This window comes from Babylonia areolata, chromosome 27 (genome assembly GCF_041734735.1).
Source record: "Babylonia areolata isolate BAREFJ2019XMU chromosome 27, ASM4173473v1, whole genome shotgun sequence".
NCBI lineage: Eukaryota > Metazoa > Mollusca > Gastropoda > Neogastropoda > Buccinidae > Babylonia > Babylonia areolata.
Genome location: NC_134902.1, coordinates 1,883,270 through 1,910,769, shown reverse-complemented (window position 1 = coordinate 1,910,769; position 27,500 = coordinate 1,883,270). Strand labels below are relative to the sequence as shown.

The window sequence follows — 27,500 nt, the reverse complement described above, 5'->3', positions numbered from 1 at the left end:
CCATTCTGTTCTCAAGTCTTCCTTTCTGCTTTGTTCTGATCGGGTCTATTCTGCTCTATTCCACTCAGTTTCTGTTCATTCTGTTGTTTCCCTCCACAGCCTGCTGTGTTCTATCTTCCTCTTCCTCTTTTTTCTCCTCCCTCAGCTGTGTGTGAAGAGTTACTGGTATGCTCCACAGAAAAACTGTTCACAACAACACTTTAACACCCAACACCACTTCCACCATCACCCACAACACTCCACCACACCACCACCACCACATCACACCACATGACACTACAACCACCCACACCCCTCCCCCACCCCCACCATCACCACACCACAAAATACCACCACACCACATTATATCACCGCACCACCACATCACACCACACCACACCATCACACCACACTACAACCACCCCCACCACCACCATCACCACAAAATACCACCACACCACATCGTATCACCACACCACCACATATCACCACATCACGCCAAACCAACACACCACACACACACACCCCCCCCCCCCCCCCCCCCCCCCCCCCCCCCCCCCCCGACACTCACCACGTAACCAGAGGAGTGTGGAGGCACGGGCAACACGCCTTTCTGCCACCCACTGCCCTGCTGTCCGGACAGTGACCACAGCATACCACACACACCCTCCCACCCCCCCCCCCCCCGCCCCCCCAGACACTCACCATGTATCCAGAGGAGTGTGGAGGCACGGGCAACACGCCTTTCTGCCACCCGCTGCCCTGCTGTCCGGACAGTGACCACAACACACCACACACACCCTCCCCCCCCCCTCCCCCCCCCAGACACTCACCATGTATCCAGAGGAGTGTGGAGGCACGGGCAACACGCCTTTCTGCCACCCGCTGCCCTGCTGTCCGGACAGTGACCACAGCACACCACACACACCCTCCCACCCCCACCCCCGCCCCCCCAGACACTCACCATGTAACCAGAGGAGTGTGGAGGCACGGGCAACACGCCTTTCTGCCACCCGCTGCCCTGCTGTCCGGACAGTGACCACAGCATGGAGGGGGGCGAGGGGGAGGCGGTGCTGCTGTTGTCTGCAGGCTGCAGCCACACGTTCAGACTGCCGATGGTCGAACCGTACATGCTGTACCAGAACGTCATGCAGCTGTACGGGTTGCTGCCCGTGCCCGTGCCCGCGAACAGCCCGCTCTGCAGGATGGCGTGGTGCCCAGTCACACGGGGCGCGGAGGCCTCCATGTACATGTAGCGGCCTGCACAGCCGTCACTTTGTTGGCGTCGTGTTGATAGGAAGAATAGCAACAACAACAACAACCACCGTAGCAGCAGCAGTAGTAGTAGTAGTAGTAGTGGTAGTAATGGTAGTAATGGTAGTAGTAGTAGTAGTAGTAGTAGTTGTTGTTGCAGTAGCAGTAGCAGCAGTAGCAGTAGCAGCAGCAGCAGCAGTTTCAGTTTTCAGTAGCTCAAGGCGGCGTCACTGCGTTCGGACAAATCCATATATGCCACACCCCATCTGCCAAGCAGAAGCCTGACCAGCAGCGTAACCCAACGCGCTTAGTCAGGCCTTGAGAAAAGGTAAATAAAATTAAAATAAAAATTAAATAAAATTTAAAAAATACTACTGCTGCTGCTGCTGCTGCTGCTGCTGCTACTACTACTACTACTACTACTACTACTACTACTACTACTGCTGCTACTACTACTACTACTACTACTACTACTACTATTAATAATAATAATGATAACAACAACAACAACCAGTTACAGTTTCAGTTTCTCAAGGTGTCGTCACAACGTTCGGACAAATCCATATGTGCTGCACCATTATCTACAAAGCACATGCCTGACCAGCAACACAACCTAACGTGCTTAGTCAGGCCATTAATAATAATAATCATCATCATCATCAGCAGCAGCAGCAGCAGCATAGTAATCATGATAGTAAACAACTGAAGAGTTTGTGTGTCTCTCTCTAAGTGTGATGTATATGTGTGCCCGTGTTCGCGATAGCATGTGTCTGTTTTAAGTCTGTGTGCAGTCCATGTCTGAGCATGCAGGCAAACATGTCCTTGTGCATATGCATGTGTGTGCGTGCGTGTGTGTGTGTGCAGGGACTGACCAGTGGCGTTGCCGAAGGTGTGGTCATTGGAGGGTCCAGTGCCAGCAGTGGTGGTCCGTCCACTGCCGGTCAGCCAGTCAAAGTCGTCAGCAGCACTGTTGGTCCATGAACATGTGTCCACGTCAAAGCTGCAGTCCCCTGTTCAACCAGCAGGGTACAGTACACATTGATACACAACAGTACAATACCATACAGTACATTTCAATACAGTTCAATACAGTACTGGTCCACAACAATGTGTCAATGCCAAAGCGACAGTCTCCTGTTCAACCAGCAGGGTACAGTACACATTGATACACAACAGTACAATACCACACAGTACATTTCAATACAGTTCAATACAGTACTGGTCCACAACAATGTGTCAATGCCAAAGCGACAGTCTCCTGTTCAACCAGCAGGGTACAGTACACATTGATACACAACAGTACAATACCACACAGTACATTTCAATACAGTTCAATACAGTACTGGTCCACAACAATGTGTCAATGCCAAAGCGACAGTCTCCTGTTCAACCAGCAGGGTACAGTACACATTGATACACAACAGTACAATACCACACAGTACATTTCAATACAGTTCAATACAGTACTGGTCCACAACAATGTGTCAATGCCAAAGCGACAGTCTCCTGTTCAACCAGCAGGGTACAGTACACATTGATACACAACAGTACAATACCATACAGTACATTTCAATACAGTTCAATACAGTACTGGTCCACAACAATGTGTCAATGCCAAAGCGACAGTCTCCTGTTCAACCAGCAGGGTACAGTACACATTGATACACAACAGTACAATACCACACAGTACATTTCAATACAGTTCAATACAGTACTGGTCCACAACAATGTGTCAATGCCAAAGCGACAGTCTCCTGTTCAACCAGCAGGGTACAGTACACATTGATACACAACAGTACAATACCACACAGTACATTTCAATACAGTTCAATGCAGTACTGGTCCACAACAATGTGTCAATGCCAAAGCGACAGTCTCCTGTTCAACCAGCAGGGTACAGTACACATTGATACACAACAGTACAATACCATACAGTACATTTCAATACAGTTCAATGCAGTACTGGTCCACAACAATGTGTCAATGTCAAAGCGACAGTCCCCTGTACATACAGTGCAATACAACATTATAGAATGCAATAAAACACATTGTTATATTGTATACTTACATACAATGCAATCTAATACAGTGCAAAACAAGATGATACCGTACAATGCAATGCAACACAGTGCAATACAATACAATACAATGCAATGCAACACAATATAGAACAACACAATACAATGTAATATTATACAGCACAAGTACAAAACAATACAATACAATATAGTACAGTACAACACAATACAATACAATGCAATATGAAACAGTACAACACAATACAATAAAACGCAATATAATACAATGCAATATGATACAATACAATACAATAAAATGCAATACTATACAATACAATGTACTGTTGGTCCACAAGCATGTGCCCATGTCAAAGCGACGGTACAATATAGTGTAATGCAGTGCAATGCAGTGCAATGCTATGCAATACTGCACAGTACAATACATTTTATACAATACCATATTTGACGACAAAGTGGAAGAAAGTTCAACGTCAGCAGCATATTGCAGTATATTCGGAAGAGCTAACTTTGTCATCAAGTGCTGTAAATCAATTCAAATCTGCATTTTTTTTACCTTCAGTTTGTTTTTCTTCCCAGCATGTAACCATTTAATATTGTCTGATATAGTGATACTGTAATTCTCTTCTCAACATTTCTACATGAATAAAAATTCAATGGAGAGGGAGGAGGAGCAGAAGAAGAAGAAACAACACCACTTTTCAGAACAAGAAGAACAACAAGAAGAAATCAAGTCATATTGCTCATAGACCAACTGGCTGCAAAGAGGTCTTTTCAGGGCTGAAGAAGAGGATGATGACAAAGAAGACAGAGACGACGACGAAGACGTACCTGGTGACTGTCCACACCTGCCAGGTGTGAGGCGAATGTCGTCCAGGGCGATGTCCCCCAGGTAGCTGCTGCCCCGCACCCCCTCAAACACCAGCTGACCACTGCCAGAGGCCGCGCTCAGACTGACCCGGCCCTGTGTCCACCGGTTACCTTGGTTACCTGTGACACAGCAGTGCTTGGCTGTAACCACCTCACCTGGCTGTTGGTCATTTGGTGATGATGATGATGGTGATGGTGGTGGTGGTGGTGATGATGGTGGTGATTTGGTGATGATGGTGGTGGTGATGGTGATGATGGTCATGGTGATGGTGATGATGGTGATGATGATGATGGTGATGATAGATGATGATGATGATGACATGGATACATAGCGCCTATCCTCGGTCAGGGACCAAGCTCAAGACGCTTCACAAACACCTGCACAACAGGCTGCCTACCTGGGTAGATAGCCGACTGACAGCTGCCACTGGGCGTTCGTCATTCGTTTCCTGTGTCTTTCAGTCAGGTTTCGGGTTTGACCAAGGCTTACATCCATGTTCATTGTGAAGCAGACTGTTCCAGAACTGGCGGTGTAGAAGTTTGAGTGACGTCTATCATGTGTGGCTTAAAGACTGCAGTATAAATAATCTGTCAATTAACTGTGGCCCTAACCACTCTGGGTAAAGGTGTCAGTGGTTCTTATGACAGGTGGCCTAAAGACTGCAGTGTAAATAAATAATGTGTCAATTACCACTGTGGGTAAAGGTGTCAGTGGTTCTTATGACAGGTGGCCTAAAAACTGCAGTGTAAATAAATAATGTGTCAATTACCACTCTGGGTAAAGGTGTCAGTGGTTCTTATGACAGGTGGCCTAAAGACTGCAGTGTAAATAAATAATGTGTCAATTACCACTGTGGGTAATGGTGTCAGTGGTTCTTATGACATGTGGCCTAAAGACTGCAGTGTAAATAAATAATGTGTCAATTACCACTCTGGGTAAAGGTGTCAGTGGTTCTTATGACAGGTGGCCTAAAAACTGCAGTGTAAATAAATAATGTGTCAATTACCACTGTGGGTAATGGTGTCAGTGGTTCTTATGACAGGTGGCCTAAAAACTGCAGTGTAAATAAATAATGTGTCAATTACCACTGTGGGTAATGGTGTCAGTGGTTCTTATGACAGGTGGCCTAAAGACTGCAGTGTAAATAAATAATGTGTCAATTACCACTCTGGGTAAAGGTGTCAGTGGTTCTTATGACAGGTGGCCTGAAGACTGCAGTGTAAATAAATAATGTGTCAATTACCACTCTGGGTAAAGGTGTCAGTGGTTCTTATGACAGGTGGCCTGAAGACTGCAGTGTAAATAAATAATGTGTCAATTACCACTCTGGGTAAAGGTGTCAGTGGTTCTTATGGCAGGTGGCCTAAAGACTGCAGTGTAAATAAATAATGTGTCAATTACCACTCTGGGTAATGGTGTCAGTGGTTCTTATGACAGGTGGCCTAAAGACTGCAGTGTAAATAAATAATGTGTCAATTACCACTCTGGGTAAAGGTGTCAGTGGTTCTTATGACAGGTGGCCTGAAGACTGCAGTGTAAATAAATAATGTGTCAAACAGTTCTGGCCCTTACCAATTTTGGTAAAGGTGTGTGGCTCTTACCACATGTGGTACAAAGACTTAATAATCTGTCAAACATAACAGTGGCCCTTACCACTTTTGGTAAAGGTGTGTGGCTCTTACCACATGTGGTACAAAGACTTAATAATCTGTCAAACATAACAGTGGCCCTTACCACTTTTGGTGAAGACGGGTGTGCCCAGGGAGCTGCCTGTCTTGAAGTAGACATTGAGGGAGCCCACAGTTGTGCCGAACATGTGGTACCAGAACTCCACACACTGGTTGCCTGTGGCCTGGTAGGTCTGTGACACCAGCCGTGCCTTGTCCCCCCGAACACGGGGCGAGGATGTCTCAATGAACACGTAGTGACCTGCACCGGCAACACGTCCACATCAACACTCTTCAACTTTTGTTGTGGTGGTGGTGGTGTTGGAGTGGTGGTGCTTGTAATTGTTGTTTGTTGGTGGTGGTGGTGGTGGTGGTGGTGGTGTTTGTTGTTTGGTGGTGGTGGTGGTGGTGGTGTTTGTTGTTTGTTGGTGGTGGTGGTGGTGGTGGTGTTGTTTGTTGTTTGGTGGTGGTGGTGGTGGTGGTGTTTGTTGTTTGTTGTTGTTGGTGGTGTTGGTAGTGGTGGTGTTTGTAACTGTTGTTTGGTGGTGGTGGTGGTGTTTGTTGTTTGGTGGTGGTGGTGGTGTTGTTGTTGGTGGTGGTGGTGGTGTTGTTGTTGTTGGTGGTGGTGGTGTTTGTTGTTTGGTCGTGGTGGTGGTGGTGTTGTTGGTGGTGGTGGTCTTTGTTGTTGGTGGTGGTGGTGGTGGTGGTGTTTGTTGTTTGGTGGTGGTGGTGGTGGTGGTGTTGTTGTTGTTGGTGGTGGTGGTGTTTGTTGTTTGTTGTTGTTGGTGGTGGTGTTGTTGGTGGTGGTGGTGGTCTTTGTTGTTGTTGTTGTTGTTGGTGGTGGTGGTGGTGTTTGTTGTTTGGTGGTGGTGGTGGTGGTGTTTGTTGTTTGGTGGTGGTGGTGGTGTTGTTGTTGGTGGTGGTGGTCTTTGTTGTTGTTGGTGGTGGTGATGGTGGTGGTGTTTGTTGTTTGGTCGTGGTGGTGGTGTTGTTGGTGGTGGTGGTGGTCTTTGTTGTTGTTGGTGGTGGTGGTGGTGGTGCTGCTGCTGCTGTTGTTATTGCCGTTATTAGTATTATTATTATCATTAACATTATTATTACCTTTTTTTTTAATTATGATTAATGATAACGGCTCCAGTTTAAAGGTGTCACTGCCTTGCACAGCCTCGGGGTCAGTGGGGGGTTGGGGGGGTGTGCGTGCGTGCGTGCGTATGTGTGTGTGTGTGTGTCAGAAACTGACCTCTGCTGGTGCCATAGGTGTGGTCATTGGAAGGTCCAGACCCGGAAGTGGCCGTGGAGCGGGTCTGTCGTGTCCAGTCAAACTGGTCAGTGTGGTCCTGCTGGTAGCCACACAGCTGAGCGTCCTCAAAGTCACACGACAGGTGGTCAGACGTGGCTGCACACAACACACCCACCAGTCGTCACACCTCTCTGCTGTGTGCAGCTATACCACCCCTTCTTCTCTCACGTCTACAAAGGAGGAAAGAAGGAAAGAAGAAGGAAAGGAGGAGAGAAGGAGAGGAGGAGAGGAGAAAGAAAGAAAGAAGGAGAGGAGAAAGAAGGAAAGAAGGAGAGGAGGAGAGGAGAAAGAAGGAAAGAAGGAGAGGAGAAAGAAGGAAAGAAGGAGAGGAGAAAGAAGGAAAGAAGGAGAGGAGAAAGAAGGAAGAGAGGAGAAAGAAGGAAAGAAGGAAGAAGGAGAGGAGAAAGAAGGAAAGGAGGAGAGGAGAAAGAAGGAAAGGAGGAGAGGAGAAAGAAGGAAAGAAGGAGAAAGAAAGAAAGGAGAGTAGAAAGAAGGAAAGAAGGAGAGGAGGAGAGGAGAAAGAAGGAGAGAAGCAGAGGAGGAGAGGAGAAAGAAGGAGAGGAGAAAGAAGGAAAGAAGGAGAGGAGAAAGAAGGAAAGAAGGAGAGGAGAAAGGAGAGGAGGAGAGGAGAAAGAAGGAAAGGAGGAGAGGAGAAAGAAGGAAAGAAGGAGAGGAGGAGAGGAGAAAGAAGGAAAGAAGGAGAGGAGGAGAGGAGAAAGAAGGAGAGGAGGAGAGGAGAAAGAAGGAAAGCAGGAGAGGAGAAAGGAGAGGAGGAGAGGAGAAAGAAGGAAAGGAGGAGAGGAGAAAGAAGGAAAGGAGGAGAGGAGGAGAGGAGAAAGAAGGAAAGAAGGAGAGGAGGAGAGGAGAAAGAAGGAAAGGAGGAGAGGAGGAGAGGAGAAAGAAGGAAAGAAGGAGAGGAGGAGAGGAGAAAGAAGGAGAGGAGGAGAGGAGAAAGAAGGAAAGCAGGAGAGGAGAAAGAAGGGAACAAAAAATACCTAAGGAAAAAAGAAAGAAAGATATAGCTGCAACAACACCAAAACAAAAACAAAAAACAACTTGATATCAGACCAACGTTTAGTCCATAATGAATCACGTTACAGTCTGAAAATCAAACTTCAAAACCATGTCTGTGAGTAAGAAGCAAAGTGTGTGAGAGTTCACTGATGTTAAAGCAGTGTTCCTGTGTATCTCCACTTATCTCCACTTTAGCTCTCAATATGAACCATGTGACTGACAACTAGGTGTATGATATCAGGCACAAACACTTCACAGTGAAGATCGTGTTGCAGGATGTTTCCTGGACACTGTTTATGTTTCTGAAGGAAATCGATGTTTTTCACTTTAATCTTACATGGACTGACACAGATAATGGTGAACTGGTCTTTTTGCGTTATTTAAAAGAAATCAACTGACTTGATGTAAATTTTGCGCTGACTGAGCCAGATATGAAGAGGTGTTTTTACTGTCGTTTGAACTCATCTTTAACATTACTTTGGTTTTTCTTACTGACGGGTAATCAACCCTGAAAGGGCCCCTTTGCAGCGAACAGGGCCACAAACACCGTGACAGGAATGACCTTACCTGGGGTACAGGTCCCGTCCGCCAGAGAGACGTCATCAATGGCGATGTCACCTCGGTAACTGTTCCCCACTGTGGCTTCAATCACCACCTGCAAACAGCCACACCCCCCACTGACAGCGTTCACTTCACCCCACACAACAGCTCTCCCCCACACCACAGCTCTCCACAGCTCTCCCCCACACCACACCTCTCCACCACACCACAGCTCTCCACAGCTCTCCCCCACACCACACCACAGCTCTCCCCCACACCACAGCTCTCCACCACACCACAGCTCTCCACCACACCACACCACAGCTCTCCCCCACACCACAGCTCTCCACCACACCACACCACAGCTCTCCCCCACACCACACCACAGCTCTCCCCCACACCACACCACAGCTCTCCACCACACCACAGCTCTCCACCACACCACACCACAGCTCTCCACCACACCACACCACAGCTCTCCCCCACACCACACCACAGCTCTCCCCCACACCACAGCTCTCCACCACACCACACCACAGCTCTCCACCACACCACAGCTCTCCACCACACCACACCACAGCTCTCCCCCACACCACAGCTCTCCACCACACCACCACAGCTCTCCACCACACCACAGCTCTCCACACACCACAGCTCTCCACCACACCACACCACAGCTCTCCCCCACACCACACCACAGCTCTCCACCACACCACACCACAGCTCTCCACCACACCACAGCTCTCCACCACACCACACCACAGCTCTCCACCACACCACACCACAGCTCTCCACCACACCACAGCTCTCCACCACACCACACCACAGCTCTCCCCCACACCACAGCTCTCCACCACACCACACCACACCTCTCTCCCACACCACACCTCTCCCCCACACCACACCACACCTCTCCCCCACACCACAGCCCTCCCCCACACCACAGCCCTCCAACACACCACAGCCCTCCACCACACCACACCACAGCCCCCCCCCACACCACAGCCCTCCACCACACCACACCACAGCCCTCCAACACACCACAGCCCTCCACCACTCCACACCACACCTCTCCCCCACACCACATTTCCCCCCCCACACCACATTTCCCCCCCCACACCACAGCTCTCCCACCACACCACAGCTCTCCCCCACACCACAGCTCTCCCCCCCACACCACACCTCTCCCCCACACCACACCTCTCCACCACACCACACCACACCTCTCCCCCACACCACACCTCTCCACCACACCACACCACAGCTCTCCACCACACCACACCACAGCTCTCCACCACACCACACCACAGCCCTCCCCCACACCACACCACACCACAGCTCTCCCCCACACCACACCTCTCCACCACACCACACCTCTCCCCCACACCACACCTCTCCCCCACACCACACCTCTCCACCACACCACACCACAGCTCTCCCCCACACCACACCTCTCCCACCACACCACACCTCTCCCCCACACCACAGCTCTCCCCCACACCACACCTCTCCCACCACACCACACCACAGCTCTCCACCACACCACACCACAGCTCTCCCCCACACCACCACAGCTCTCCCCCACACCACACCTCTCCCCCACACCACACCTCTCCACCACACCACACCTCTCCACCACACCACACCACACCTCTCCCCCACACCACAGCTCTCCACCACACCACACCTCTCCACCACACCACACCACACCTCTCCCCCACACCACACCTCTCCCCCACACACAGCTCTCCCCCACACCACACCACACCTCTCACCACACCACACCTCTCCCCCACACCACACCACACACCTCTCCCCCACACCACACCTCTCCACCACACCACACCTCTCCACCACACCACAGCTCTCCCCCACACCACAGCTCTCCCCTACACCACACCACAGCTCTCCCCCACACCACAGCTCAGCTCTCCACCACACCACACCACAGCTCCCCCCCCCCACTCAAACACATACACACACACACACACACACACACACACACACACACACACACACACACACACACACACACACACACACACAAACCACAGCTGTCCCCACTCCAGAGCACCCCAACTCTCACCTGGAAAGGAACGTTGCTGCCAACATCCACCCGGGCCTGAAGCCACGACCTGCTCTGGGTGCCTGACCGGGTGAAGACGGGTGTGCCCAGGGCGGGGCCGGTGCGGGTGTACACGTTCAGGTTGGCCACGTGGTCCCCGTACATGAGGTACCAGAGAGTCAAACACTTGCTGCTGCCGCTGACCTGCGGGCTGATCAGTCGGGCTTTCTGCCCGCGCTGCCGGGGAGAGGACGTCTCGATGAAGGCGTAGTAGCCGTCTGTGGGAGGGGGTGGAGGGGGGGGGTGCGGGGGAGAGGGAGGGGGGATTAGATTAGGTTCCCTTAGGTTCTGGTCAATGTTCTGTTCATGAGTCTGTTCTCTGTGTGTGTGTGTGTGTGTGTGCGTGTGCGTGTGCGTGTGTGTGTGTGTTGTATTGTATTCTTTTTAATTTGTCTATGCACACAAGTCACTGCTAAGTATTATTCGTGTTGTTCATCTTCCTTATTTTTGTTGTTGTCGTTGTTGTCATTGTCAGTAGTAGTAGTTGTACACTTTTAATCATACCAATTTCCTTTCTATTTCCGTGAGACGTCTGTTTGTGTTACACAATAAAAATAAGTACTTTTTATATACTATTCCTAACCCCAACCGGCAGTATTCCCTGCGATCTTGGAACACTGGCTTTGTATGTTTGGGGGCAGGTGGGGGCGTTGGGGTTGCGTGTTTCTGAGCATACACGCTTGATCGTGTGTAGTCATTCTTACTTGAATGGAATGCATGTGTAATTTTCCCCGCCTCGGAAGTGCGAGCGCAATTGTGCAATATTTCCATCACCACACACTACTCCAGCGGTCACTCACCGCCCGAGGTGTGGTCATAATGATTACAGACAGCCGTCACTCACTGCCCGAGGTGTGGTCATAATGATTACAGACAGCCGTCACTCACTGCCCGAGGTGTGGTCATAATGATTACAGACAGCCGTCACTCACTGCCCGAGGTGTGGTCATAATGATTACAGACAGCCGTCACTCACTGCCCGAGGTGTGGTCATAATGATTACAGACAGCCGTCACTCACTGCCCGAGGTGTGGTCATAATGATTACAGACAGCCGTCACTCACTGCCCGAGGTGTGGTCAGCCGTGGGTCCCGTGCCGATGGTGGAGGTGGAGCCCCGCCCCCTTGACCAGTCAAACTGGTCAGTGTGGTCCTGGGTCCAGGCGCAGAATCCGCTGTCAAAGTTGCAGGCTGCGTTACCCTGGGCTGCACACAGTATGAAATGAACTGTCTATGGCTGCACACAGTATGAAGTGAACTTACTGTCTATGGCTGCACACAGTATGAAGTGAACTGTCTATGGCTGAACACAGTATGAAGTGAACTGTCTATGGCTGAACACAGTATGAAGTGAACTGTCTATGGCTGCACACAGTATGAAGTGAACTGTCTATGGCTGCACACAGTATGAAGTGAACTGTCTATGGCTGCACACAGTATGAAGTGAACTTACTGTCTATGGCTGCACACAGTATGAAGTGAACTTACTGTCTATGGCTGAACACAGTATGAAGTGAACTGTCTATGGCTGAACACAGTATGAAGTGAACTGTCTGTGGCTGAACACAGTATGAAGTGAACTTACTGTCTATGGCTGAACACAGTATGAAGTGAACTTACTGTCTATGGCTGAACACAGTATGAAGTGAACTGTCTATGGCTGAACACAGTATGAAGTGAACTTACTGTCTATGGCTGAACACAGTATGACGTGAACTTACTGTCTATGGCTGAACACAGTATGAAGTGAACTTACTGTCTATGGCTGCACACAGTATGAAGTGAACTGTCTATGGCTGAACACAGTATGAAGTGAACTTACTGTCTATGGCTGAACACAGTATGAAGTGAACTTACTGTCTATGGCTGAACACAGTATGAAGTGAACTTACTGTCTATGGCTGAACACAGTATGAAGTGAACTTACTGTCTATGGCTGAACACAGTATGAAGTGAACTGTCTATGGCTGAACACAGTATGAAGTGAACTGTCTATAGCTGCACACAGTATGAAGTGAACTGTCTATGGCTGAACACAGTATGAAGTGAACTTACTGTCTATGGCTGAACACAGTATGAAGTGAACTGTCTATGGCTGAACACAGTATGAAGTGAACTGTCTGTGGCTGAACACAGTATGAAGTGAACTTACTGTCTATGGCTGAACACAGTATGAAGTGAACTTACTGTCTATGGCTGAACACAGTATGAAGTGAACTTACTGTCTATGGCTGCACACAGTATGAAGTGAACTGTCTATGGCTGCACACAGTATGAAGTGAACTTACTGTCTATGGCTGCACACAGTATGAAGTGAACTTACTGTCTATGGCTGAACACAGTATGAAGTGAACTGTCTATGGCTGCACACAGTATGAAGTGAACTTACTGTCTATGGCTGAACACAGTATGAAGTGAACTGTCTATGGCTGAACACAGTATGAAGTGAACTGTCATGGCTGAACACAGTATGAAGTGAACTGTCATGGCTGAACACAGTATGAAGTGAACTGTCTATGGCTGAACACAGTATGAAGTGAACTTACTGTCTATGGCTGAACACAGTATGAAGTGAACTTACTGTCTATGGCTGAACACAGTATGAAGTGAACTTACTGTCTATGGCTGAACACAGTATGAAGTGAACTTACTGTCTATGGCTGCACACAGTATGAAGTGAACTGTCTATGGCTGCACACAGTATGAAGTGAACTTACTGTCTATGGCTGCACACAGTATGAAGTGAACTTACTGTCTATGGCTGAACACAGTATGAAGTGAACTTACTGTCTATGGCTGAACACAGTATGAAGTGAACTTACTGTCTATGGCTGAACACAGTATGAAGTGAACTTACTGTCTATGGCTGCACACAGTATGAAGTGAACTGTCTATGGCTGCACACAGTATGAAGTGAACTTACTGTCTATGGCTGCACACAGTATGAAGTGAACTTACTGTCTATGGCTGAACACAGTATGAAGTGAACTGTCTATGGCTGCACACAGTATGAAGTGAACTTACTGTCTATGGCTGAACACAGTATGAAGTGAACTTACTGTCTATGGCTGCACACAGTATGAAGTGAACTTACTGTCTATGGCTGAACACAGTATGAAGTGAACTGTCTATGGCTGCACACAGTATGAAGTGAACTTACTGTCTATGGCTGAACACAGTATGAAGTGAACTGTCTATGGCTGAACACAGTATGAAGTGAACTGTCATGGCTGAACACAGTATGAAGTGAACTGTCTATGGCTGAACACAGTATGAAGTGAACTGTCATGGCTGAACACAGTATGAAGTGAACTGTCTATGGCTGAACACAGTATGAAGTGAACTTACTGTCTATGGCTGAACACAGTATGAAGTGAACTTACTGTCTATGGCTGAACACAGTATGAAGTGAACTTACTGTCTATGGCTGCACACAGTATGAAGTGAACTGTCTATGGCTGCACACAGTATGAAGTGAACTGTCTATGGCTGCACACAGTATGAAGTGAACTTACTGTCTATGGCTGCACACAGTATGAAGTGAACTGTCTATGGCTGAACACAGTATGAAGTGAACTGTCTATGGCTGAACACAGTATGAAGTGAACTGTCTATGGCTGAACACAGTATGAAGTGAACTGTCTGTGGCTGCACACAGTATGAAGTGAACTAATGTCAGGGGGGTGGGGTGGTCTAAGTGACTGTCTTTGGTTCAGATCTTAACCCACTTCGTCGGCTTAATTTTCACTCTAGCTTTTCCGACTCCACATTTCAGCAGTATCAACATTTTTACCGGTGCATTATTCAATTACAGTCAAACCAAATGCTACATTAAATGAGTATTTGTCAGTGTACCTTTCAGGTGTATTGATACTGGATATAGTTCACGTTTTTACAATCTCTAATGTTTCACTGTCAGGTAATTCTGCACAGTAACATGACACAGTGGAAAGAATGGCCAATTCTGAACTCACACATTGGACTACCGCACACATTGCCTGTACACGATGTCTGTGTAGAGTAAACACAAGCTGCCTCATACACACATCCTATCACGTTATAGTATTGCCTCAAACGTCTACGTCTGGGTGTCAGAGATCCCCACGTATAGCAACACTTGCTGACTTTTCATTTCACACAGCATACATTTCACTTCAAACTTCCAGACTCTATGGCACAATGAGTCATCAAGGACATACACACACAGACAGACAGTCATCAAGGACAGACACACACAGACAGACATCAAGGACAGATACACACAGACAGACATCAAGGACAGATACACACAGACAGACATCAAGGACAGATACACACAGACAGACAGTCATCAAGGACAGATACACACAGACAGACAGTCATCAAGGACAGACACACACACACAGACATCAAGGACAGATACACACAGACAGACAGACATCAAGGACAGACACACACAGACAGACAGACATCAAGGACAGACACACACAGACAGTCATCAAGGACAGACACACACAGACAGACAGTCATCAAGGACAGACACACACAGACAGACATCAAGGACAGATACACACAGACAGACAGACATCAAGGACAGATACACACAGACAGACAGTCATCAAGGACAGATACACACAGACAGACAGACATCAAGGACAGATACACACAGACAGACAGTCATCAAGGACAGATACACACAGACAGTCATCAAGGACAGATACACACAGTCAGTCATCAACAACAGATACACACAGACATCAAGGACAGATACACACAGACAGACAGTCATCAAGGACAGATACACACAGACAGACATCAAGGACAGATACACACAGACAGTCATCAAGGACAGATACACACAGACAGACAGACATCAAGGACAGATACACACAGACATCAAGGACAGATACACACAGACAGACAGACATCAAGGACAGATACACACAGACAGACAGACATCAAGGACAGATACACACAGACATCAAGGACAGATACACACAGACAGACAGTCATCAAGGACAGACACACACAGACATCAAGGACAGATACACACAGACAGACATCAAGGACAGATACACACAGACAGACAGTCATCAAGGACAGACACACACAGACAGTCATCAAGGACAGATACACACAGTCAGTCATCAACAACAGATACACACAGACATCAAGGACAGATACACACAGACAGACAGTCATCAAGGACAGATACACACAGACAGACATCAAGGACAGATACACACAGACAGTCATCAAGGACAGATACACACAGACAGACAGACATCAAGGACAGATACACACAGACATCAAGGACAGATACACACAGACAGACAGACATCAAGGACAGATACACACAGACAGACAGTCATCAAGGACAGATACACACAGACATCAAGGACAGATACACACAGACAGACAGTCATCAAGGACAGATACACACAGACATCAAGGACAGATACACACAGACAGACATCAAGGACAGATACACACAGACAGACAGTCATCAAGGACAGATACACACAGACAGACAGTCATCAAGGACAGATACACACAGACAGTCATCAAGGACGGATACACACAGACAGTCATCAAGGACAGATACACACAGACAGAGTCATCAAGGACAGATACACACAGACAGTCATCAAGGACAGATACACACAGACAGAGTCATCAAGGACGGATACACACACACAGACAGACATCAAGGACAGATACTCACAAACATCAAGGACAGATACACACAGACAGACATCAAGGACGGATACACACAGAGTCATCAAGGACAGATACACACAGACAGAGTCATCAAGGACGGATACACACACACAGACAGACATCAAGGACAGATACTCACAAACATCAAGGACAGATACACACAGACAGACATCAAGGACAGATACACACAGACAGACAGTCATCAAGGACAGATACACACAGAGTCATCAAGGACAGATACAGACAGTCATCAAGGACAGATACACAGTCATCAAGGACAGATACACACAGACAGTCATCAAGGACAGATACACACAGACAGACAGTCATCAAGGACAGATACACACACACAGACAGACATCAAGGACAGATACACACAGACAGTCATCAAGGACAGATACACACAGACAGACAGACAGACATCAAGGACAGATACACACAGACAGACAAACATAAAGGACAGATACACACAGAGTCATCAAGGACGGATACACACACAGTCATCAAGGACAAATACACACAGACAGACAGTCATCAAGGACAGATACACACAGACAGACAGACATCAAGGACAGATACACACAGACAGACAGACATCAAGGACAGATACACACAGACAGACATCAAGGACAGATACACACAGACAGACATCAAGGACAGATACACACAGACAGACATCAAGGACAGATACACACAGACAGTCATCAAGGACAGATACACACAGACAGTCATCAAGGACAGATACACACAGACAGTCATCAAGGACAGATGCATACAGACAGTCATCAAGGACAGATACACACAGACAGTCATCAAGGACAGATGCATACAGACAGTCATCAAGGACAGATACACACAGACAGACATCAAGGACAGATACACACAGACAGGCATCAAGGACAGATACACACAGACAGACATCAAGGACAGATACACACAGACAGCCATGTGAAGAATAGAAGCGAGGCAGAAGACGTCACTCACCAGCAGTGACAGACGGGGGTGTGGTGAAGGTGGGTGGTGTTCCTGTGACGTTCTGCCCTCCCTGGGCTGAAAATGAACAGCATCGCTACTGTTATTGTTGGTAGTAGTATGCATGTATATGAATGTGTATTGTGTGTGCGTGTGTTTATGTAAGTTTGTGCCTGCCTATGTGTGCGTATGTGTTAGGGTAGCTGTTAGATACACATGTATGTTAAAATGTATGTATGCAGTGTGTGTGTGTGTGTGTGTGTGTGTGTGTGTGTGTGTGTGTGTGTGTGTGTGTGTGTGTGTGTGTGTGTAGTCACAATTGGTGTGTGTGTGTAACATAGATATAATGTTTTAAGTTAACGAAAGCGTTTTTGTAAAGCACCTAGAGCAGATTTCTGGATAGTGTGCTATATAAGTATCCATTATTATCATTAGTAGTAGTAGTAGTTGTTGTTGTAGTAGTAGTAGTAGCAGTAGTAGTAGTTGTGGTAGTAGTAGTACCACCACTTTAATTACCATTATCATTACTATTCTTATTGATTGACTTTCCTGTACTGAAAACGCACGTCAACTATTATTATCACTACTACTACAATTAGTTTATCATCATCGTCATTATTATTATTGTTAATATCATATCATCATCACTGTCATTATTATTACTGTTAATATCATATCATCATCACTGTCATTATTACTTGCATTATTACTGTTCTTACTGATCCTTTGGCAGTGGATATTTTCGGTCACAGACTTTACAACACAAGCGCTTTACAAACCTGGAGTCAAAGGCACAAGAAACTGCCTACCTGGCCAGGTTTGACTGACAACTGGCTTTAGTCGCTCATCATTCGTTTCCTGTGCCGCAAAGTTAGGCTTCAGTCACACGCACGCACGCACACACACACAAACACACACACACACACACACACACACACACACACACACACCCCATACCTGTACACTTGGTGTTGGAAAAGTCCACATCGTCCAGAGCAATATCACCCTGAGGTCCATTGCCACGCACCCCCTCGAACACCACCTGAACACAGCAAAGTCACATTGTACTTACTTTGACACAGTCACACAGCTAACTTACACACAGTACAAAACTGAACCATCACACACCTTATCAACGTCAGAAAGAAAATAACAACAGTAATATATATATATATATATATATATATATATATATATATATATATATATATATATATATATATAACTGTACTGAATAAGAAACTACAGTCCCAATCCCAAACTGCTCACACACACACACACACACACACACACACACACACACACAAAGAGATAAAGTTTTTCTCCTCATATCCTCATCTAATATCACTTCTGGTGAAAAGACTTGAAAGAAAAAACAATTGAACACACACACATATACATGATAGTCCGGATTGGCCACGCATGCAAGAACACACACACACACACACACACACACACACACACACACAATAGTTCAGACTGACAATGCACTCACACCCACACCCACCCCCCCACGCACCCCCCCCCCCCCACACACACACACACACACGCATACATGATAGTCCAGGTTAGCGGTGACGGGGGTTGGGCGAAGGTCCAACGGTTCCCCCTGGTTACACTTCACCCCTCTACTCCCCCCCCCCAGCCCCCCAGCCCCCCTCCCCCCACCCCCACACACACACATACATGATAGTCCAGGTTAGCGGTGGCGGGGGCTGAGCGAAAGTCCAACGGTCCCCCCTGGTTACACTTCACCCCTCTACCCCCCCCCCCAGACCCCGCCCCCCCATCCCCCACCACCACCCCCCCACACACACACACACACATACATGATAGTCCAGGTTAGCGGTGGCGGGGGCTGAGCGAAAGTCCAACGGTCCCCCCTGGTTACACTTCACCCCTCTACCCCCCCCCCCCAGACCCCGCCCCCCCATCCCCCACCACCACCACCCCCCACACACACACACACATACATGATAGTCCAGGTTAGCGGTGGCGGGGGCTGAGCGAAAGTCCAACGGTCCCCCCTGGTTACACTTCACCCCTCTACCCCCCCCCAGACCCCGCCTCCCCCCCCACCCCACACACACACACACACATACATGATAGTCCAGGTTAGCGGTGACGGGGGTTGGGCGAAGGTCCAACGGTTCCCCCTGGTTACACTTCACCCCTCTACCCCTCCCCCCAGGCCCCCCTCCCCCCCCCCCACACACACATACATGATAGTCCAGGTTCGCGGTGACGGGGGCCTGAGCGAAGGTCCAGCGGTCCCCCTGGTCCCCTGCCTGGGACCACACGGTGTAGTTTCCGGTGCCCACCTGCACCAGCACGTGCAGCTCGCCGATGTTGGCGCCGTTCATGTGGTACCAGAACGTCAGGCAGCGGGCCTGGGACGGCGGGAAGGCCTGGCTGATCAGCCGGGCACGGTCACCAGGGTGGCGGGGAGTGGAGGCCTCCATGTACACGTAGGTTCCTGGGGACAGGGGTAGGGGGCGGAGGGAGGGGAACGGTGTGAAATTTGAAGTAAAGCAAAAACAAATGCGTCACCCATGTGACAGTTTGGTAGGTTATGGAAGCACACACTTACCCAGGATACATACACCTCAAACGCATGAAGAAGAAGAACAAGAACAAGAAGAACAAGATCAACAACAACAATAACAACAACAGTAAGAAGAAGGAGAAAAGCAGCAACAGCATCAACTACAACGACACCAATAACAACAAGAACAAGAACAACATCAACCAGAAGAATAGATATGACAAGAACAAAACAAAAAGAAGAGGAACAACAACAACAACAACAACAACAACAACAAGGATAACGACAACGACAACAATAACAACAAGAAAAAGAACAAGAACACTATCAAGAACAAGAAGAAGAAAAAAAAAAGAAGAAACAAGAGAGGCAAGGCCTTCAAGACTCACTTGTGATAAATTAAGTCCCCTAGCATTAATTACAGAGTAATTTCCCTTTTTTACTATCTGCCCCAAAACATTTGCAAAATAAATAAAACTTCCATGCTTAGCAAAAGAAGTTCCTGTTTGAACAAAAATTGATAACAATGACTCCTCTTGTTGTTGTGTCAGAATAAGAGGTCAAAGTGCCAAATTTAGAGAATACAAAAAATATAAATATAACAGTAAATGCAGTTTGCATATAATTAGGCTTCTTTTTTATTTTTTTGTGCCCATCCCAGAGGTGCAATATTGTTTTAAACAAGATGACTGGAAAGAACTGAATTTTTCCTATTTTTATGCCTAATTTGGTGTCAACTGACAAAGTATTTGCAGAGAAAATGTCAATGTTAAAGTTTACCACGGACACACACACAGACAACCGAACACCGGGTTAAAACATAGACTCACTTCACACAGACAACCGAACACCGGGTTAAAACATAGACTCACTTTGTTTACACAAGTGAGTTTACTCACTTTGTTTACACTTTGTTTACACAAGTGAGTCAACAAGAAAAAGAACAAGAACATTATCAAGAAGAAGAAGAAGAAAACGAAAAAAAAAACAAGCAGAAAGCAGCAGCAGTGTGCGAGCCGTGTGGACTGACTCACCAGGCACCCTGGCGTTGGCGCCCTGCGTGTGGTCATAGGTGGGTCCGGTGTTGGAGGAGGCGGTCCTCCCCTTCTGCAGTGTCCAGTCAAAGTTGTCCGTCCGGTCGTTGCGCCACGTGCACAGCCCGTTCTCAAAGTTACACCCTCCGTTGGCTGCACGTGATACAACACGACACTGTCAGCATGGGTTATAATCTGTTGTTCTGTTAGCTGCACGTGATGCAACACGACACTGTCAGCATGGATTATAATCTGTTGTTCTGTTAGCTGCACGTGATACAACACGACACTGTCAGCATGGATTATAATCTGTTGTTCTCTGTTAGCTGCACGTGATGCAACACGACACTGTCAGCATGGATTATAATCTGTTGTTCTCTGTTAGCTGCACGTGATACAACACGACACTGTCAGCATAGGATTATAATCTGTTGTTCTCTGTTAGCTGCACGTGATACAACACGACACTGTCAGCATGGATTATAATCTGTTGTTCTCTGTTAGCTGCACGTGATGCAACACGACACTGTCAGCATGGGTTATAATCTGTTGTTCTCTGTTAGCTGCACGTGATACAACACGACACTGTCAGCATGGATTATAATCTGTTGTTCTCTGTTAGCTGCACGTGATACAACACGACACTGTCAGCATGGATTATAATCTGTTGTTCTCTGTTAGCTGCACGTGATACAACACGACACTGTCAGCATGGATTATAATCTGTTGTTCTCTGTTAGCTGCACGTGATACAACACGACACTGTCAGCATGGATTATAATCTGTTGTTCTCTGTTAGCTGCACGTGATACAACACGACACTGTCAGCATGGATTATAATCTGTTGTTCTCTGTTAGCTGCACGTGATACAACACGACACTGTCAGCATGGATTATAATCTGTTGTTCTCTGTTAGCTGCACGTGATGCAACACGACACTGTCAGCATGGATTATAATCTGTTGTTCTCTGTTAGCTGCACGTGATACAACACGACACTGTCAGCATGGATTATAATCTGTTGTTCTCTGTTAGCTGCACGTGATACAACACGACACTGTCAGCATGGATTATAATCTGTTGTTCTCTGTTAGCTGCACGTGATACAACACGACACTGTCAGCATGGATTATAATCTGTTGTTCTCTGTTAGCTGCACGTGATACAACACGACACTGTCAGCATGGGTTATAATCTGTTGTTCTGTTAGCTGCACGTGATACCACACGACACTGTCAGCATGGGTTATAATCTGTTGTTCTGTTAGCTGCACGTGATGCAACACGACACTGTCAGCATGGATTATAATCTGTTGTTCTGTTAGCTGCACGTGATGCAACACGACACTGTCAGCATGGATTATAATCTGTTGTTCTGTTAGCTGCACGTGATACAACACGACACTGTCAGCATGGATTATAATCTGTTGTTCTCTGTCAGCTGCACGTGATGCGTTGGTTTTTACCACAGGTATTGTAATCATACTCTGTTGTTCTCCATTCGCTAGACACATCCAATACATGTTTTAGTACCACAGACATTATAACTATATTCTGTTGTTCTGTGTGGAGGAGGAATTTTGTTTAATGTCTTAAAAGAGAAGTAATTAAACTGACAAGCGAAACAACTGATGATGAATGCAAAAAGTCAAAAACATCAACGTTCTGTGTGATTTTCTCTGTTATTCTCCATTAACTGGACACACTCAGAACAATGGGTTATTACTGTTTTTTAATACCACAGGCATTATAACATTATAATACCAGTCTGTTCACAGTCTTGTTTTCTGTTGGCTTCCCGCAAACGATCACAATAGTCTGCATGGATTTTAACCACAGGTATCGCGATGCTGTTGTTATTGGCCATGAACTGGACACATCAAACACAGTAAGCAACGTTCTTTCTTCATACCACAGACATAATTACAATCTGTTATTCCCTGCTGGCTTTCCCACAAAGCATCCCAACACACGTGTGAGCCATGACAGAGTGCTAACATGCCTGTGGAATGACTGTCCACACATTCAAATTCCACAAACGGACAGGGATTTTACCCACTTCCACTGAACCTTGAGTGGAGGTCTGGATGAGGCGACAAGCTGACGTCCTATGTGCACTAAAAGCAGGTAAAAGAACCTACAGCAACAAAGGGGTTATTCCTGGCACAATTCTGTTGGCAGATCCACCTGGACACTGAATCAAATACACTTGCTGACAGAAAGAAAGAAGAACAAGAGAGGCAAGGCCTTCAAGACTCACTTGTGATACACTTTTTAAAAAATCCAAGCTTTTTATGTATTGAGTATAATTTCAAAATGTAATGTTTAAGATGAGAAAGATCAGTTTAAAGCAAATTAAGTCCCCTAGCATTAATTACAGAGTAATTTCCCTTTTTTACTATCTGCACCAAAACGTTTGCAAAATAAATAAAGCTTCCATGCTTAACAAAAGAAGTTCCTGTTTGAACAAAACATGATAATAATGACTGCTCTTGTTGTTGGGTCAGAATATCAGATCAAAGTGCCAAGTTTAGAGAATACAAAAAATATAAATATAACAGTAAATGCAGTTTGCATATAATTAGGCTTCATTTTTTGTTTTTGTGTGTTGTGTGTCCATCCCAGAGGTGCAATATTGTTTTAAACAAGATGACTGGAAAGAACTGAATTTTTCCTATTTTTATGCCTAATTTGGTGTCAACTGACAAAGTATTTGCAGAGAAAATGTCAATGTTAAAGTTTACCACGGACACACACACACACACACACACACACACACACACGCACACACACACACACACACACAACCGAACACCAGGTTAAAACATAGACTCACTTTGTTTACACAAGTGAGTCAAAAATGGGTGTTGCTGCATTGTGGTGACACACTGTTCCCTAGGCAAAGGAGGTCACAGTTCACACACACTAACCTGTGGTGACACACTGTTCCCTAGGCAAAGGAGGTCACAGTTCACACACACTAACCTGTGGTGACAGAAAATTACATCTATACACAATGCTTGACAGCACAGTGCAGCGCACTACACTACACTACCAGACAGTGCAGTGCAGTGCAGCACGGCACAACACAGCACAAGACAACACACCACACCACACCACACCACAACACAGCACACCACACCACAAGACAACACAACACACCACACCACACCACACCACACCACAAGACACCACAAGACAACACAACACAACACACCACAACACAGCACAAGACAACACACCACACCACACCACACCATAACACAGCACACCACACCACAAGACAACACAAGACAACACAACACACCACACCACACCACACCACACCACAAGCAGAGAAAAAAACAAAAAGTTACTCACAAGAGGGACACCCCCCAGAGGTCACGTTGACGTCATCAATGGCGATGTCTCCATAGAAACTAGCTCCTGTGATGCCTTCAAACACAATCTGCAAACAGCACAGATCGTGGTTCCTGCCATGGTGCATCACACAATGCTGGAGACAGGGAGGAAGGGAGAGGGAGAGACAGACAGAGACAGAGGCTCGGTGAGAAGACCTGTCAGGTGCTCAACACACCAGGAAATGACTGGTAACGTGAGAAACAATTTCACTGCTCTAAAGCCAGTTTATGATGTGCTACGGTGATTGTACAGAATGATGTGCTCAACACACCAGGAAATGACTGGTAACGTGAGAAACAATTTCACTGCTCCTAAAGCCAGTTTATGATGTGCTACGGTGATTGTACAGAATGATGTGCTCAACACACAGGAAATGACTGGTAACGTGAGAAACAATTTCACTGCTCTAAAGCCAGTTTATGATGTGCTACGGTGATTGTACAGAATGATGTGCTCAACACACCAGGAAATGACTGGTAACGTGAGAAACAATTTCACTGCTCTAAAGCCAGTTTATGATGTGCTACGGTGATTGTACAGAATGATGTGCTCAACACACCAGGAAATGACTGGTAACGTGAGAAACAATTTCACTGCTCTAAAGCCAGTTTATGATGTGCTACGGTGATTGTACAGAATGATGTGCTCAACACACCTGAAAAAGACTGGCAACACGGCAAGTCATTCCATTGTTGATGCTCAGTTAATGTGCTGAGAGGACCTGTACTAAGAGGCCCCACACATATGTAAATGAATGGCGACATTCCCACACAATCACTTCATTCTGGAGGCCGAGTTAGGTAATACTGTACTGACATGATTGCACAGACTCAGGTACCCAACACACCTGGAAAGGACTGGCCACTTTACTGGCTGCCAGGTTGATCTGTGTGTTCTGCCAGATGTTGCCTTGGTTACCAGACAGCGACCATTCAGGGTTACCCAGGGTGTTGCCCGTCTTCAGCTGTAACACAGTGACACACCTCTGTCTTCAACAACACATACGGAGACACTGACAGGGGAGGAGAGAGAGGGGGAGAGAGGGGGGGAAGAGACAGAGAGGGAGGGAGAGGGAGAGAGGGAGGAAAGAGAGAGATACGATAATGATGACGATAACAATAATAATGACAGTTAATTCAACAAATTCATTGCCCCATTTGAAGGGGTGGTTACATAGTTTTCATGTGACAATGATGATTTGGTTGGTTGTTAGAGACATTGGGGGGGGGGGGGGTGAGGAGAGAGGGGACAGGGAGCAGTGTGAAGAAGAGAGAAAGAAATGGACGGAGAGACAGACAGACGGAGGAATGGACAAATAAAATCCATGCTGTTTATGGTTCAGCCGACTACAAAGGACCATTTCAGGACAACACAACACAACACAGACAACACAAGAGACAACACAACACAGACGCCAGAATCAACTGGGCATCGCAGCGCTGTGTGCACACACACACACCACACCACACCCTGACACATCCCCACATCACACACACGCACACATACACACACAACACACCACACCACACACACACCTGCATCACCCACCACCACCACCCATCCCCACACACACACACCACCCCACACCCACACACCCTGAGGTTGAGAGTGCCGATGGTGGAGCCGAGCATGTGGAAGAAGGGCACACACACACACACACACACACACACACACACACACACACACACACACACACACACACACGCACGCACGCACGCACGCACGCACGCACGCACGCACGCACGCGCACACACACACACACCACCCCACCCCCACACACCCTGAGGTTGAGAGTGCCGATGGTGGAGCCAAACATGTGGAAGAAGGGCACACACACACACACACACACACACACACACACACACACACACACACACACACCACCCCACCCCCACACACCCTGAGGTTGAGAGTGCCGATGGTGGAGCCAAACATGTGGAAGAAGAAGGAGACACAGACGTCCGAGGAGGTGGCGGGGTGCTGTGCGGACAGCAACAGGGCGTTGTCTCCCCTCACACGGGGCCGGGAGGTCTCGATGAACATGTAGTGACCTGCACCACACCATCGTCACCATACTGACCACCACCACCACGACAGTCACAACACTCATGTACGTAGCGATGATGATGATGATGACAGTCACAACAACACTGATGTACGTAGTGATGACGATGATGATGACAACAGTCACAACAACACTGATGTACGTAGTGATGACGATGATGATGGTAACAGTCACAACAACTCTGCGATAACGATGACAACAGTCACAACAACACTGATGTACGTAGTGATGACGATGATGATGATAACTGTCACAACAACACTGATGTACGTAGTGATGACGATGATGATGACAACAGTCACAACAACACTGATGTACGTAGTGATGACGATGATGATGACAACAGTCACAACAACACTGATGTACGTAGTGATGATGATGATGACAACAGTCACAACAACACTGATGTACGTAGTGATGATGATGATGATGACAACAGTCACAACAACACTGATGTACGTAGTGATGACGATGATGATGATAACTGTCACAACAACACTGATGTACGTAGTGATGACGATGATGACAACAGTCACAACAACACTGATGTACGTAGTGATGACGATGATGATGATGACAACAGTCACAACAACACTGATGTACGTAGTGATGACGATGATGACAACAGTCACAACAACACTGATGTACGTAGTGATGACGATGATGACAACAGTCACAACAACACTGATGTACGTAGTGATGATGATGATGATGACAACAGTCACAACAACACTGATGTACGTAGTGATGATGATGATGATGACAACAGTCACAACAACACTGATGTACGTAGTGATGACGATGATGATGACAACAGTCACAACAACACTGATGTACGTAGTGATGATGATGATGATGACAACAGTCACAACAACACTGATGTACGTAGTGATGATGATGATGATGACAACAGTCACAACAACACTGATGTACGTAGTGATGACGATGATGATGACAACAGTCACAACAACACTGATGTACGTAGTGATGACGATGAT

General features: G+C 47.0%; 1 protein-coding gene across 1 annotated transcript in view; it reads right to left on the bottom strand.

Annotated features, from left to right (window-relative positions):
* Positions 1 to 27,500, bottom strand: part of LOC143301555 (MAM and LDL-receptor class A domain-containing protein 2-like) — a 247,425-nt gene that overhangs the window by 157,795 nt on the left and 62,130 nt on the right. The window contains exons 45-59 of the mRNA XM_076615934.1: positions 26,337 to 26,488; positions 25,285 to 25,401; positions 24,396 to 24,483; positions 21,037 to 21,189; positions 19,680 to 19,933; positions 18,415 to 18,499; positions 17,470 to 17,535; positions 11,851 to 11,991; positions 10,748 to 11,004; positions 8,689 to 8,776; positions 7,048 to 7,203; positions 5,875 to 6,069; positions 4,101 to 4,259; positions 2,106 to 2,243; positions 944 to 1,239 (exon numbers count right to left, since the gene is read on the bottom strand). Of these exons, the coding sequence (XP_076472049.1) occupies positions 944 to 1,239; positions 2,106 to 2,243; positions 4,101 to 4,259; positions 5,875 to 6,069; positions 7,048 to 7,203; positions 8,689 to 8,776; positions 10,748 to 11,004; positions 11,851 to 11,991; positions 17,470 to 17,535; positions 18,415 to 18,499; positions 19,680 to 19,933; positions 21,037 to 21,189; positions 24,396 to 24,483; positions 25,285 to 25,401; positions 26,337 to 26,488 (2,345 nt within the window). The remainder of the gene's footprint in view (positions 1 to 943; positions 1,240 to 2,105; positions 2,244 to 4,100; positions 4,260 to 5,874; positions 6,070 to 7,047; positions 7,204 to 8,688; positions 8,777 to 10,747; positions 11,005 to 11,850; positions 11,992 to 17,469; positions 17,536 to 18,414; positions 18,500 to 19,679; positions 19,934 to 21,036; positions 21,190 to 24,395; positions 24,484 to 25,284; positions 25,402 to 26,336; positions 26,489 to 27,500) is intronic.